Raw genomic sequence first — 17500 nt, forward strand, 5'->3', positions numbered from 1 at the left:
GAGCAAAAAGAATATCAGTTTTACATTTCTATAATATATACACACTGTGAATATTCATAATAAAACAGCCCTTGGTAACTGCCTCATAGGAAACAAGCTATTCACTTACACTCGTCAAAATAGAGTTTGCGGTGAGGCTAGCAGCACTGAAATCGTTCTGTGGTATTTGAAAAGGCTTATAAAGGTAATTTATTTATTTATTCATGTGTTACTGTTACTGTTATTTTAGGAACTTGGGGGCGTGATTTTTTAAGTGCCGAAATGACCTTTGACGGTCTTTAAATTTGACCTGATTTTTTTTGTAACTTTTCAAGAGAATCTCATTAAGAATCAAACACAGCGAGCAATGTTTACCAGGAAATGTGATAATTATCTCGTACATAGCAGAGAGCAAATAAAAAAGTGACGAAAGTCTTAAATGCAAAACCTCCTTAAAAAAAAAGTATTATTCTCTTAACATTTCGTTTTGGTCATACCTCTTGTTATTGTCATTATAAATACTGACATACTCCCAATAACACTACTTATGACGTTTTTATTACAAATATAGGACTTACATCAACGCCATCTTCTAAAGGCTTTACGTAATAAGCTGAGTTCCTGACAAACATATAATATATATATATATATATATATATATATATATATATATATATATATATATATATATATATATATATATATATAATGTCGAAAACTCTCTAAAATGAACACAAGTCCACGATAGACAAAAGAAATAATAGAATGTCTTTGGATTGGTGTTGTTAGTTCGTGCGTTACTCAGTAGTTAATTCTCAGGTGTTGAGACAGACTGCACACGTATCTGCAATCCTGGTGCAATGTGTCAAGGATAGATGGTGCCTCGTGCTATGCGCGTTGGGCAAAACATAAGGTTATTTGTCTGGTTTTGTGAACAGGTTATATCTCATTTAATTTTTTCTTTTTTTTTTCTTTCTTTTTTTTTCCTCCGTTCTTTTCAAGTTCTGGTTCAATTTCTGGTTGTTGGTCATTTTATTGCGTTTTTTCCCCTCTCCTACCTTTGTTGCTGCTTTTTTTTTAGACTATAAAAATTGTTCACACGTTTAATTTTTTTTTTCAACGTTACAAAAACATCAAGGTTCTTGTGCTTGTCTTCTCTCTCTCTCTCTCTCTCTCTCTCTCTCTCTCTCTCTCTCTCTCTCTCTCTCTCTCTCTCTCTCTCTCTCTCTCTCTCTCTCTCCTCTCTCTCTCCCCCTTTTCATTATGTCGGGTCGCACATTGCCACGCAGGAGGTCACTGGGTCAAGGCTTTCCTTGACGAATGACCTTTGGGAATTTCAAGTGACTGCCCACATTCACTCAGCTGATCTCGAGTGTGTAATATAACTGGTGCGTGAAGGTGTATCTCGTTAGTTAAGGTGCGTGTGTGTCCTCGCCTGCACGTAACAGGCCCCTCACTCGTCTTTCGCTTGGTCAGTCTTCAGTGCATCTGGTAATTAATTTTAATGGTTGATATTTTTGTTAATTCGGTGATACAGTTGTCTTTGGTTTTGTCTGTCTGTCAACCAGTTTGTCTGTGTTTGTATGTTGTCTCTCTCTCACTCCGTCACTCACTCACTCAGTCACTCACTCACTCACTCACTAACTCACTCACTCACTCACTCTCACTCACTCACTCACTCACTCACTCACTCACTCACTCACTCACTCACTCACTCACTCTCTCATCTCTCTCTCTCTCTCTCCTCTCTCTCTCTCTCTCTCTCTCTCTCTCTCTCTCTCTCTCTCTCTCTATCTATCTATCTATCTTTCCCCCTCCCTCCCTCTCTAACACTCCCAGCCTATCACCCTGTCTGCCCCTCTCACCAAACTCCGAAGTTACACCCATGAACGACTAAACATTAATGCAACCCAAACCCACCTCGAGGTTCCAGCGCTCAAAATGGACACGCGCGCCATCTACCGACGCTCTCTCGCGGTGTCTCTGTTCCTTCTCATTCATTATAAAAGTCTTGGTTGACATTCCCACAGAGTGACCATGAGTGATAAGAGGAGAGTTTCAATACCCGAATGTATTGTAAAGTTAAAGAGAGGGAGAGGGAGAAGGAAAGGGAGAGGGAGGAGAGGGAGAGGGAGAGGGAGTAGAGGGGGAGGAAGGGAGAGAGAGAGAGAGAGAGAGAGAGAGAGAGAGAGAGAGAGAGAGAGAGAGAGAGAGAGAAGGGTTTTGCAGGGCTCAGTCTCCCACATTCACTAACCTACTTGGCGGTCGAGGCTGCTGAATCGCGAGCTCTTACCGGCAGGTGAATGTTCACTACACTCATCAATTCCCTGTTTACTCACCTTTCCACGTTCTCACTCTGTCTAGGTCTTGCAACTGAGTGTCTCTTCCTACTTCTCTCTCTCTCTCTCTCTCTCTCTCTCTCTCTCTCTCTCTCTCTCTCTCTCTCTCGACACTCGCCCTCTTTCTCTCTCTATCTCTCGTATTTCGCTTTGTGTGGAGAGGGTGTGGCATGACACGTGTAAGGCCGTGTGCTCGTGGCATTACATGTGTGCGTGTGCGTGTGCATGTACGTGGACAGTGTGTATGTGTAAGTGCGCATACTTATGTACATATTGCACAGATAACGTTAAGAAGCGAGAAATATGAGATACAAGAGGTGGGGGGAGGAGCCGGTGCGCTGAAATTTCTGACTGTTTTGGAAACTCATCATGAAGCAACCGTATTGCGCGTGGCTCCCTTGTCACGTAGGAAACCCGTGGGACGTTTTTTTGTTTGATTTTATTCTAATCTTTTATTTTTTATTTTTTTATTTTTTGCCATAATGACTTGGGTTAACGTCCGATGTCGTGGGTACTATATATATATATATATATATATATATATATATATATATATATATATATATATATATATATATATTATATATATATTTATATATATATATATATATTTTTTTTTTTTTTTTTTTTTTTTTTTTTTTCGTTTTATGGTGCCCCCCAAAAAGTAATCTTTCACACTCTTATCATTTCTTTCCCCCACCCATCATCGCGTGACGGGGCCAGTAGTTGAACGATATTGTCACTCCCACCAGAAGAAACTACAGACTACCTTTAAAAAAAAAAAAGAGTCACAGGCACCGTCATCATCATATCCACAGCGCCGATTGCCATCATATCCGCGAATTCTTTTCCTGAGTCTTCGCTGATTCTGGTCTCCCCCCAAACCGCTCACTTTCCAGTCACTCTTGGCCAGTTCACAAACCCTTTTGCTTAGGTTTCTTCCCCCTCCTCCCCCTCTTGTCTTTTACTCCCTCCCTCTCCTCTCTCTCTCGTTTATTCAGAAAGAGCGTAATGCTGACGCTAAAAATCCTTAAAGTTACCCGGATGTTGCAGGGTGAAAGTCTGGTTCCAAGATGAGAAAGTCTGTGTTTTGGCCAACAGATGGCACGCCTCTTGTCACTCGCCGTATGGATGTGCATTCGAGGAAACGTTTGGCAAGCACGGGTGTGATCCAATTTACGTTCTCATTCGGGGAACGGGAAGTGTTGACGGTATCTCGCTCTCCTGGTGCTTAAACGCCAGGAGAGCGACTGGGGTGTGAATGCTCATGTGTGATATATATATATATATATATATATATATATATATATATATATATATTATATATATATTTTTTTTTTTTTTTTTTTTTTTTTTTTTAACGAAGGAGAGAACATGCTCGCTAATGTATATGAAACTCAGCTAGACAAACAGACAGGCAGCCAGACAGAAATGCCAATATTATCGACTACTTCATCTCTGAAAACTCACGCTCTTCTATACATACTTGGCTGCCCATTCTTTATGTAGTATATAGCACATCCATTCAACTATTTGGTTAATTGACCGATATGGACCAACGCCATGGTTAAGTTTCGTAATTAGTTCAGCTCTAGACGTCACAATAGTGCCTAGGTGACCAAAATTTATTTTTTTCCCTTTGCGTAACCAAACGGATTGCTAAATAAGTAAGAGCATCTAATTATTGCACTAGGTCAACATACGTGCAATTTACCGCGTCCTCGACAAATGCGAGACCAGCTTTAACTAAGAGATCATTGGGTGAACTGTAACCCCTTCCCTCAAGCAAGACCAGTTCTGTTCAGAAGTGTTACGCAACGGAGCAGTTCTTCCGCTGTTGTGCTGTCAGTATTATCAAACTTAGGGAATTCAGACAAACAATAAACTACGAATATTTATTTATTTATTATTTTTTCGTTGCTTGATATGCTAGGTCCGAATTTCTGTGGATAAAGTAGGAATGAGATTTCGTAATATTTCAATTTTTTTTCCTTTGTCGCTTTTCGCAATGGCTGTCATTCCCCCCGGAAAATAGAGAGACCAATAGTTATCTCATTAAACTGGTTTCAATTTACGGTTTTCGAGAGCAAGTAACGGTCTTTACTTCTCCGCTATGTCCACCAGGATTGTTAAAAGTCATCTTGGTACACATTCCTCCTGACACAGTTAGCTATATATATTTTTTCTTGTCTCCCATTCACCCCCTTTTTATTTAGCACCAGGGAAGTACGAATCAAATAATGACTCATCGGAATAGAAGTCTCAGGAAGGCCTTCCTCGGGTGTCCATGTTGATATTACGCTAAAAAAGAAAAGAAAATAAATACATAAAGTAAAACAAATCAACAAACAAACTAAAACTTTCCCTTCCTGTAAATTACCCTTTTTCTTTCGCGATTAAAAACAAAATGTCTCGTAGAATGACGAAGGTTTTATTGAAGTGACAAAGGGAGGTATTTTTCTCTCTCACTTGTCTTTCTTAACGAGATAATGAGTAGTTCTTCCTCCTCCTCCTCCTCCCCCTCCCCCCTCACCTCTCACATGTCCTTGCACCCCCTCCCCTACCCCCCCTTCAACCCTTTAATCATCCTCTGCCACAAATAAAATTAAGATACTTTCCATTTCGAAGACGGTGATTACCTATGGTCACTTCTGTGGTGGTGAGCGTTGTGTTTGGAATGACACGTGTACATGGTAAAGTACGAAAAAAAAGTTTATAGATATGTGTGTGAATATATATGTATATATATACATATGTATATATACACATTTCTAAATATACATTTATATATAATGTATATATATGTATATACATAATTATGTATATATATTATATAATTACGCACGCGCCGTCGGCAGACCACGAAATAATTAACCAAATGACACTGGTAAAATTTATCCCACAAAGACGAAGTTTTTACTTTCTACCTCCAACATGATTTGCGGGCGTTGTAATCCTTATAAATTAAGGTTAAGATCATCCGCTGCTTATTTTTGTCCATCTTTTAATCATTAGTTATTATTTGGAGGGGATTTTTTTCATTTATCAAACCAAGGTCTTAGGCATAAAATACGACATACCGTGGTGATAGTTTATTTTCAGTAGTTATGAATACGTTTTATTTATTTTCGTTTCGCTATTTTTTTTTCTCTCTCTCTTTTATTTGCTTTTGGCCTCGGCTTAGAAACGGTGGTTTTCGTGGCTTGGGTTATTCACGTGCCGTAACAAGTGGTTTGCTAATGGCATTGCAATTACTGAGGGCCTAATGATGTAGTTTCATTTTGATTCGCCAATATTATTCTGGTTTTTAGGTTATTTTATCATTGTTAATTTACATAGATGTCTTTTAATTGCGTACAAGACAGTATACAGTCAATAGGATTGTGATTTTTAGAGTAGCATTAATGTGAACATAACCTCACTTTAGGATTATTCTTGGTGTGTATACTTCATACGAAATACTACATAAGAATGGTAGAGGAACATTGCATTAGAGCATCACGGGAAATAACATTAATAAAGAACATTGCAGCATTGCAGAGAATACCAGCAATAGATAATGTTACAGCACTACAGAAAAAAAACAATAACATTACAGCACTGCAGAAATACCAGTACAGAATTACAGAAAATACCAGCAATAACTGACATTACAGTATTACATGAAATACCAGCAATAAATAACATTACAGCATTACAGAAAATGCCATCAATAGATGATATTACAACATTACATTAAATACCAGAAATAAATAACGTTGCAGCACTACAAAAAAATAACAGCAACTGATAATAATAAATTCTAATTCTCACATTTTGATAACCGTGTCTCTTTCCACAGGAGCGAACATGGGTAGCCCTTACGGTGCCGGAGAGGCCTTTGCTGTGCTGGGTGAGGATGAGTATGTGTGTACTCTGCCGCCGGAGGTGAGGAAGGTCGCCTCCAGGGACCTGATGGAGGACGAGGCCACGAGGGTAGCGGGACTCAAAGCCATGAGGGAGTTCGTAGCCAGGAACACGGCCATCACCAAGTGCAGGCTCGGTGAGTTTTTTTTTTGGTGGGTGTCTGCGACGCCCACGCACGTACTCTTTCGATCTCGCTCACTGTTTTTGTCTGTCAGTGGGTCGATCAGTCGGTCTGCCTGTGTTTTTCTCTGTCTTCTCTCTTCTCGCTCTCGCTCTCGCTCTCGCTCTCGCTCTCCCCCTCTGCCTCTCCCTCTCTCCTCTCCCTCTCCCCCCTCCCCTCTCTCTCTCTCTCTCTCTCTCTCTCTCTCTCTCTCTCTCTCTCTCTCTCTCTCTCTCTCTCTCTCTCTCTCTCTCTCTCTCTCTCTCCCTCTCTCTCTCTCTCCTTCCCTCTCTCCTTCCCTCCTTCCCTCCCTCTTCTCTTCCCTCTCCTCCTACCCCTCCCCTCTCGCTCTCTGCTCAGTCACAAATCCCAAACAAACGCAGTCTTTCACCATCTCTCACTCATATGCACGCAAAACCACGCACGCACACCTTCGTATACCGTGCTGCTGGTTTGACTGTGCTTTGTTTCAGCGTTATGCTTTCTGTCACTATCCCCCGGCCAGAAACCCAGTTCACGAGACCCTAATTATCGACACTTGACTGCTTGCACCTTCGCACGAGTGAGGCAACTAATGGAACAGTATTCCAGGCGTTTTTTCCCCCTTTCTCGTCAAATTGTTGTCATTTTTAAAGTTTTTTTTTTTTTTAGATAAACTAGGTGGTGTTTCTACTTTCGCCATCCAGGTTATTGCTATTACTGTTGTGTGAATGATATTGGTAGAGTGTTTTGGATGAATATTAATTTTTACTAAGGATTTCATTGTTTGTCTATAAGTTATGAACAAAGTAAGTAGATATAACAGGAAGAATTAATGGGAGATTGTTAAGTAAAAGAATAATTCACCCAACAGCGCATTGAATTGATTATCGATAAGCATGTAAATAATTGATAATACACATTTGAACATTTACAGCTATACGACTAAAGAACTGAATAATCCATAAATGATAAGCAGATAAGTGAATCAAGAGAAGTGATATTTCTTTACGAGTAAATAATCCACACACCTCCTCAACAATATACAGTATACATTTTCGCTCAGTTCTACCACAAAATTGCTCTTTCCAACATTATACTCCACGGTCACGACAACCAACATTTGTCACTTTTTTACCCCCAACGAACAGCGAATGGTTTGAGAAACTAAGAGAGAGGATGTGCATAAACCCCCTCCTGATTTCACCTGCAAATTTAAAGCGATTGGTCTGGTTTCACCGAGTTAATGCGGCGTCAAAATGAAAGGGAAATTCGGTAATTACCCCCTGCATGTGATGGTCGCTTGGACTTGCCGTGTCTGAGGTAAACGGAGACCACGTGTTGTTCGTCGCTCTGTATAAGGGACTAATCTATTATTTAAAAATAAATTTTTTGGTATTTTATGTATCATTTTTGTTTTTGAAAAGCAAGGTGATTGTGGTGATTAAAGTCTTTGTGCAGAACATGCAGGTACAGAAGTACATCTGTGTCAATATCGATTTAATATTGCAGTAGTATGTACATAATACAATATATATAAAGATGCAGAGCTTATTACCTGAAATATTGGCGTGGCAAAGGCATTTCATTAATCAATCAGTAATGAATTCACAACGATATTTGCACATACACCCATGAAACCATACATAACACACACCTCACTCAAACCCAACTTAAAACACTTAAAAAGCCTCCCTTTTCCCTCTTCATACTCAACCTCGACCACCTCCCTTGCAGACGGGAACTTCTTACTGCGATTTCTCCGGATGAAGAAGTACAGAATCCGCGAAGCTCAAGAACTGCTGGAGAAATACCTTCACATGCGGACAGAAAACACACACTGGTTCCATGGTCTCGATATCAAGGACCCTATGATTGAAGACCTCATTGACAGGGGTTACTTCTTCGCTCTCCCTGAGAGGGACGACTCTGGCAGGAGAGTTTTCTTCAGTGTTGCTGGTAAGAGACCTCAGTGGCTTGAGGTTTTTGTTATTTGTTCTGTAGTTGTTTCTTTGTAATTTCACTTTATTAATGTCTTGTATAATCAGGACAATGTTTCTTAATCACCAAAATGTTTCATGTTTAATCAGGAAATGTTATATGTTCCCCATGTAAGTTAAGTAATATTTTCTTTATAATAGTGGTATATATGATATCTAATGAGTCAGTTGCATTAGTGCAGTTTAACAGCTTTCACATTATGAAAATGTATATTAGAATTGCTATACCTTTTATACTTTTCCAAACTGTGTGACTTGCTTTCAGTTAACTTAACCTTTGATTGAGGATTCTTTTGTTCCACTAAAACTGATATCTAGTTCATGTAACTTTTATTTCTTCAAGATTAGATTGAACTGTACACATAATTTCATGTCATTCCCATTTTCAGGCAGAATGGACCCAACCAAACACACCACTTCAGATCAAATGAAGTCCATGCAGATTGCCTTCGAATCTCTTTTAGAAGATGAAGAAAATCAGGTCCGAGGATTCACGTACATTTTTGATGAGAAGGACGTTGGTCTTTCCATCATCACACTTTGGTCCCCTGCTGATGTCACTAAAGCTTTCCAGTGTTGTGAGGTAAAATATATGTTTCTCTGTGTTAATTAGATGGAAAATAAGATGTTAGGAATTGTCAGAGCTTTGTGAAGGGAGAGGGAGGTAAAATAAAATAAAATAAATGAAAAGAAAGAAAGAAAAAATGTGTATGAATTTAGATACAGATAGATTCATTAATTGATTGATTGATAGATAGGTAGATAGACAGAGGTCATTCCCACTGGTCATGAATGAAGCAAAGTTAATGTTATAACATTTAGCTAGTAACTGAATATTTCGTTGCTTTGGTTTACTTTTCTTAATAATAAGTTATTTATCTATCATATGACAAAATCAGAGACACTAGATTAGTATATTTGTTGTCCCAGTATGTTCCACAGACTTCAGAAAATGCCAGATAACCCCACAGTATGCTTTATTGTGGTTTCATTTACTTTCTAGTTAGTGTTCAGCTGGCCATCACATTTTATTTTCACATTAGAGACAAGTTGTGAAATCTTGATCAATGATAATTTTTCATGATTCGGAATTTCTTAAAAAAAAAACTTCAAATGGAAATGATATAGCAATATGACAGGAGAGATGAGTTTAAATATTTGTATGTCCCATTCTTATAAGATGTAACTTGCCATAAAAAAACACGTTTATAATATTGTCTTCATAATTACCCGCAAGATTTGGATGTAATTTTGGAATAAGGTGGAGTTCGGTACTGCATACTTTTTTCCCCCCCAAAAAAATATTACCCAAATTGCATTTACAGCTGTCACTTGCATGATATGTAAGGAAATTTATCTTTCTTTCTATGGTGTTATCAACATTGTCATTTGTTATCTTTATTATATTATTACTGTTGCAGTTACTATGTTAGTCAAAAGTAACAAATTTCTTTTTTTTAATTCCAGAAAACCATTCCCATGCGCCACAAGGAGATTCACTTTGTGAATTTGCCCACTGCTCTGTTTGCAATTTTTGAATTTGCTAAAACTCTTCTGTCAGAAAAGATAAAGAACAGATTCCAGGTATGTTTAATTTGCTATTTTATATGGTGCAAAGTATATGTATATTTTCTTATAAGAGTAATGAATCTGCATGCTACAGGCAGTCTATTATTTTGTTTGAATAAACCTGTAAAATTATCAGTATTGCAAATATACATCTAACAAAAAAAAAAGCTTTGGTAGTTCAACTGTAATTCACCTCCTCTGCAGAGACTAATACCATGTTGCTCTGAGGGGAATACAGTTTAATTGGAAATGAAACAATTTATTGTTTCTCATTGTATTCTAACTGTTTTCCAGGTCAATAAATATATGCATTTCAGTTTGCTTGCCTGTGTATGTATCTGTCTGTCTATTTATCTGTCTATCTATCCAATTTATCTATCTATCTATCTATCTATTTATGTGATAGTCATTAACCCATTCATCCTTTACAGGTACACAGTGATGAATCCAAACTGCGCAAGAAGGTTCCCTTGAGGATATTGCCCAAAGAGTATGGAGGAACAGTTCCCATGGCTGAGATGATCAGTAAGTGAAAACTAATTAACTCTAAACATGATTAATTAAATTGGAACAGTTTGCAATTAGAAAACAAATTATAAATTGGTATGAAGAAAAAAGGGAACTGATATAGGTATATGAGGAGGGTAAATATGTGAAGCTAGAAAGGAATATGTAATAAAAGTTGTACGTCATAAGTACAAATAGCGGTAAGGGAAGATTAGCAAGGAATTACATTTATTACTTGATAGTCCTTCCTTGAGGACATAGTTCAGAACAAAATATTGATACATTTACCTGGAATGTCATATTTTGCATCAGAAGAGATAAAAAAAGCAAGATGCATCATAGATCACTAGATATTATTTCCTAGGGACTATGAAAAGAAGAATATTTACATAATTTAGGATGAAATACCAAACTATATCATCAGAATACATGGGATACTTAGTAACAAATAATTTTTCCCTTTTCAGAAATGTACAAAAAGGAACTGACAGCTGTAAGGTCTCGTGTACTGATGTTGGACAATATGCACATTGAGAAGAAAGTCAAGCACAAGAAGATTGGAAAAGCTATTAACACAATCCAGAGGAACTTCAGGAAGCTTGATATTGATTAGTTGTTATATTGTAAAAGAAATCTGTTTTAATTTTGTTTGTGTTGTTCTCAAGTGAGAAAAAAAGGAAAAGTGTTACAAGTAATGCGAGTACAAAAATCATGACACAGTTATTCTCTACATATTTATTTGACTTCACTATGAAATAAAGGATGTTTGCCTCACAGCACAATTAGCCATGTAACTCATCCTTTTTCTACTTCTTGTAGAAAAACACTGAGACACTGGTTGACTGTGAAGAAACTACAAGTCTAACATGTAGTGAAAGAAAAACAGTTAAACACAGTAATAAGAAAATAGGTTATTAAAGGTGTATATACATTATATCTTCAAGGACCATGATATTCAGCAAACTGTGTCTGTGATGGTATGAATATTTATGTCACAATCTAAAGTGTGTGATTAGAAGAAATGTAAGTGTAGAGGCATTAGTAATTTAGAAGCAATTATGAGACTGCAACGTGAGTATCTGCTCAACATATGCTGTGCTAAGCATGCTATTGAATACATCTTGTATAACACACAAACTGTGTACTTCCAGGTGTTTTTATAGCAATTTATTTCTTCCTGTTGCCTCAAGACACATTCTATATAGAAAATAATGACTCAGAAAAAGTGCCATGATTAAGGGAATATATCATCTATATATTATTATACCGATAGTATGTACAACACATTCTGACGAGTTCTGTCTATGCAATGCCGGGTCTTTCATAGCGTTAATAGTGATATTCATATTGTCAGTAGACCGTCATTCATCCATCACGAACTCTAGTCATATTTTAAGAGTTCTTAGCACTCATTTTCCACATGTAGAATACACTATATCCAACACTGATAGAGTGAAGATTGCATTACTTGTTATGCAGTGTCTAGCAGTATGATTGCCTTTCATTGCTGTGTTAATTTATATTTATTATCCTGATAAAGGGGTGAATGAATGAGAGACTATGCAGTTTTTGTGTGTAACTTTAGACATTTAAGTGTGAATGCTGTAATGTAAATACTTATCACAGAAAAAAAATAAATGCTTATGAAAGATTTTATCCCTTGTTTCTTTAACTAAGAGTGTACTTCCCAAAGCTTGGGGTTAATTTCATTATTATTATTATTATTATTATTTAAACTCACTACCACTTTCTAAAGTTTTCATCTCATGGTTGGGAAAATCTTGCAAGAAAATAGTAATAGGGAGTCTTTCATCAATGCAAAATGTATTTGACATTTGATATTTTAGATAAATACTTCTTTTGAAAATCATTTTGAGGATATGCTGAATTGTTTGGCAGTATTCTATGCATGGAAACAATGCACCTACTAAAAAAGATGCATAACTTAGTAATAATAAGCATCACAATCAGCAGTCATTTTGTAGTAACTGTATTGTTTACTACAATTTGCAAAAATAATTTTTTTTACTGATGCTTTTGAACTAGTTGGTTTCATATATCTAATTATACTTGCTTTTAAGGTGATAGTCCAACTAAAATCACACCAGATCAGTAAATATGACTATTAATATGACCCTGTGGCAGGGAATCACAAACTGAAATGTAATGCTAAATTTGCTAAAATGTATAGTAAAACCGTAGTTATAGATAAACAAATATTACAGATGGAGTTTAATTTTTAATTTCACCTTAATAAACTGATTAGTTACTATTCCAATTTATTCTGGTATGAAATTAATGAAGTTCTTTTAGACCAAGAAAATGCAATGCAAAGTATTTTTTAATATTATCTTACAGTAACTCAGTTTAAAGAATGCATGATTACATTAATTTTTGGAGGATTAATGTGATGATGTCTTGAGGTTTGTCCCTTTGCAATATTTGCCTATTTGATAATTTAATCTGCCAATTCTCAATATTTCCAAATATAGATATAATACTGGCATTATTTGACACATGCCACTACTGTTTTTGTTCTTTATATCACACATTGAATGAGTAATAACTCAATATTATTTTTAAATAAGCATATTGGAAATTCACTGAAGACCTAGATTAGTCTGTATCTGTTATCTCAATAAAAAAAAAAAAAAAAATGCTGTATCTTGTGATAACTGCATCAATCACACAGACTGATTACGTGCTGCTACTTTTCTGTTGAAAACTTTTCCCACAAACAGACTTTTTGTGACTTGAATTAATTAGATTGTAATGTCTCTCACTCTCAATACTGGATCCTATGGGATTTTATAGATCTTTTTCCAGCTTTCAGAATCTATTCCACAGGATTTCATTTTAATTTCACTATATTTTGTTATTTGCCCCTGAGTTTAGTCAGTGAAAGATTGTCTTCTCTTTGTATTGCCATAATGATGATACACTGTCAATGCCATGCATTTTGCAATAATCTTCAAATGCCTATGATGGTTATATATTTGCTCTACTTATCCTGAATAAAGTTGTCCAATCATTAACAACAATTGCTTGTATAAAACAAACTTTAAGTTTTCTTGACTTAATTTAGAAAATCAAATACTTCTTGATATTGAAAGTACTAAGAATCTACATTTTACTTTGACGGCACTATTCTAAGAATCTTCAGTTTAGTGTATTTTGTGCTGCTTGCTTTCATACACCCTTCTCATGTCTCCCTGCTGCAGATATATTTATGAAAAATATGTCTTCAGTGGAAGAGGTTATGTCATCTATACTCATTCAATGCTGCATCAAGATATTGCTCTTTAAATGTTCTATTTATTAATTACTACCAGTTTCACCAGTTTTTAAGGTGCTGATTCTGTTCATGTTGGGAATGGCTATTGTGAAGCTAACAAGAAATCCAATACCAATTTATTTTTTTTATTGTTTTTAGAGCCTAAGAACTAACAAAGCCACTTTGAATAAATTCCAGATTATTAAAATTATAAAAAGAAACATGTTTTAATGATTTCAAGAAAATCTTGAAAATTAATTCAGTCATACTTAGGTGTTATGTGAGTCTCTTGAATTAAAAATTTAATTGAACTTTGACTAATGCTTTTTTAGTGATGTCCTTTTGTAATACTGGTATTTACTTGTAATTCTATAATGCTATTCCTTACAAAGTTAGCTATGCTCCTTATCTTATAAAAAATAAATTATTTTATTGGCCATATAAGACATCCTCGTGCTGATATTCTTAAAAAACATATATGAAATAAATTCTATGATTATAAGATTGAAAGTACTAATTAGTCTTTTAACACAGCATGTTGCAATCTGTTCTGAACTGTTTCTCAGGATCTCCATTATCAAATAATACTACTGTACTACCTTGAAGTTTGGAAAATAATTATCTTGATTTAAAATTATCCTTGGTTCTTTCTGTATAAGACTTCTTTAAATTTATATTTGTCTCCAGAGTGAAAAGCAATGACCTTTATAAATATACCACACTGATGTTGATATTATAGTAATGTAAGTAATAAAAATGAATTGGCCAAATTCTGTCAGTTGTAGGTGCAACTGCTTGTACCCTGCCATTCCTAGATCCACTAACAATACCTATAAATAATAAAGATAATATCCCATTGAACTGTTGGAAAACTTGAAGAATGTCAATACATTGTTAATATACACCAAAGCAACTTTACAGACTGATTTCACCAAGTTTATTTAAGTTCATATTAACTGCCAATAGATGTATATTCTGTGATAAATAGGTTTATTTAAGTTCATATTAATTACCAAGTTTATTTAAGTTCAATTTAACTACCTATAGATGTATATTCAGTGTTAAATAGATAAGCAAGGGATGCCCTTGAACTAGAAAAAAAACTAAAAGTTTATTGTTTCATTATCATTATGATTATGATTATTAACATTGCAATTATTTTTGTCATTCCTACTATTACTTATATGTCTGTTTTGTACACTATTCTTATTTCTAAAAATATTACACTAGGATTATGATAATTATATTAATTTTGTTATCAATATTATTATGAGTCATGCTCATTAACATCATTATCATTAATATTTGTCATTATTTTATACTTTATAATATTTGTCATTACTATTACTATTCCACCTATTAGTTTCATTAGTCTAATTATGTTTATCAATATGATCATCAATATCAATATAATTCATTTATAACTACATTTATTGATACGAAGGTTTTTTTTACCTGGATGCATATCACCAGTAAATGTTTGCAATTACCGTTATTATAATACTTTCAGTAGTATTGCTGGAAGTAATGATAATAATTATGGGTACGAGTATTGATAAAATGATGACCATGAAGCTGGTCACTTTAATAATCTAAGAATGAGGATTCTTAACAATGATAGGAATTAAATTACGGCTAATGACGATTTTCATAATCAATAACATTATGGACAATTTTATTGTAGTATACCCATCATCAATTTCATTCATAACCACTGCCGTTAACATCAACTTTATTCATTACATGACAATCACCACTACCATTACAATGCGGATATACTGTGTTGGAAAAAAAAATGCGCATAAAAGTTAAAACTCTAAAAAGTAGTAATTACTTTATGATCTTCTTCTCTCTCTCTCTCTCTCTCTCTCTCTCTCTCTCTCTCTCTCTCTCTCTCTCTCTCTCTCTCTCTCTCTCTCATCTCTCTCTCTCTCTTTATATATATATATATATATATATATATATATATATATATATATATATATATATTTTTTTTTTTTTTTTTTTTTTTTTTTTTAATTTCGATTAGTAATCAACCTCCATCATTTTCCCTATTCATAATACTCTCACTCTCCGTATTAACTTTTCTCCGGAACTAAAAAATACAAGGATTAATAAACATTGGGACAAAGTGCATGGTTGGTATGATACAGAAAATATCGTATTCCATTGAGAGACTGTTTGCTGACTAACCTTCATTTATTCCAGTTGTTTGGAGAACCGATGCATAAATCCGGATGGATTTTACTCGATTTTTGTTTATTCGTTCATTCATTCAATCATATATTTGTTTTATTTATTTATTCGTTTATCTATTTATTCACACTTGAATTTGAAATTTGAGGCAAAGCCCCCAGTAATTTTTTGTTTGTTTGTTTGTTTGTTCAGTAAGGCACTGTTTGTGGGTTTCCAGAATGATCAAAAGTCAAAACAAATATGCCAGCCATCACAGGTTACGCATGACTATGGCAAAGTATTATGGCAGAAAAAAAAGAGGTAAATATGAACTAATGATTAGGATAAGTGGACAGAAGGAGGGGACGAAGAAGAGAAGGAAAAAGGGAGAGAGAAAAGAAAAGACCACGCAAAATTAGGTGAGGCAAGGGCCTTAGTCTCCGCCTCTCAAGGGATTAGGGGGATGTGGATAGATAATAATAATAATAATAATAATAATAATAATAATAATAATAATAATAATAATAATAATAATAATAATAATAATAATAATAATAAGCACAGGGAATAAGAAAAGCGATGAGGAAATGGAAGAAGTAGCAGTAATGATGATGGTTGTAACTCGAGTAGCATGGAAAGTGTGAAAATAATTAAACAGTATGGTATTCCCATGTTTAACATTTTATTTATCTATTTTACACTCCATCTTTTATTTGTCAGTTTCGAGAAGTCTATCAGTATCAGTATCAGTATATATATATATATATATATATATATATATATATATATATATATATATATATATATGTACAATTACAAAATGTATGTATGTATGTATACACACACACACACACCATGTGTGTGTGTGTGTGTGTGTGTGTGTGTGTGTGTGTGTGTGTGTGTGTGTGTGTGTGTGTGTGTGTGTGTGTGTGTGTGTGTATGTGTACAACGAGCGCGCGCGCGTGTGTGCGTGTCATTCATATGTGTGTGTGTGCCTGTTTGATTGTATGTCTATTTAAATATGTATGTATATAAATATATATATGTATATATACATGTATGTATATAAATATATGTATATATATATAAGTATATATACATGTATGTATATAAATATATGTATATATCTGTATATAAATAGTATGATAATAGGCATATAAATATATATGTATATATAGTATATAAATATATATGTATATAAATATGTATGTAATATATGAATATGTATATATATGTATATAAATATATATGCATATAAATATATATGTATATAAATATATATGTATATAAATATATATGTATATATATGCATATAAATATATATGGCCGAGTGGTTAGAGCATCGGACTCAAGACTGTCACGACGGCAATCTGAGTTCGAGGGTTCGAGTCACCGACCGGCGCGTTGATCCCTTGGGCAAGGAACTTCACCTTGATTGCCTACCTAGCCATGGGTGGGCAAGCACCCCAAAAGTCAGTGGCGGTCCCCGAAAACCCGGGGAAATAGAGATGGTGACTCGATAAAAACACCGGGCGGAAGGCAACGGCAAAAACCACCGCTCTAAACTGCCAAGAAAATCATGATCGCCAACGTCCTTGTAGGACAGGGCACT

The 17500-nt window shown here is 35.0% G+C and overlaps 1 protein-coding gene across 3 annotated transcripts in view; it reads left to right on the forward strand.

Moving 5' to 3' along the window:
• LOC119569321 (alpha-tocopherol transfer protein-like) overlaps positions 1-12095 on the forward strand; it is a 28906-nt gene extending 16811 nt beyond the window's left edge. The window contains exons 1-7 of one of the 3 annotated variants that reach the window (XM_037917543.1): positions 42-184; positions 6160-6360; positions 8101-8322; positions 8753-8946; positions 9831-9947; positions 10364-10457; positions 10907-12095. In XM_037917543.1, coding sequence (XP_037773471.1) covers positions 6168-6360; positions 8101-8322; positions 8753-8946; positions 9831-9947; positions 10364-10457; positions 10907-11052 — 966 coding nt within the window. In that variant the 5' untranslated portion in view covers positions 42-184; positions 6160-6167 and the 3' untranslated portion in view covers positions 11053-12095. Of the gene's footprint in view, positions 1-41; positions 185-1338; positions 1471-6159; positions 6361-8100; positions 8323-8752; positions 8947-9830; positions 9948-10363; positions 10458-10906 lie in introns of those variants that run through there. The other 2 variants (XM_037917545.1, XM_037917537.1) reach the window with 2 other exon arrangements.
• The last annotated feature ends 5405 nt before the right edge of the window (positions 12096-17500 follow it).

The sequence above is a fragment of the Penaeus monodon genome, chromosome 4 (assembly GCF_015228065.2).
Source record: "Penaeus monodon isolate SGIC_2016 chromosome 4, NSTDA_Pmon_1, whole genome shotgun sequence".
Taxonomy (NCBI): Eukaryota; Metazoa; Arthropoda; class Malacostraca; order Decapoda; family Penaeidae; genus Penaeus; species Penaeus monodon.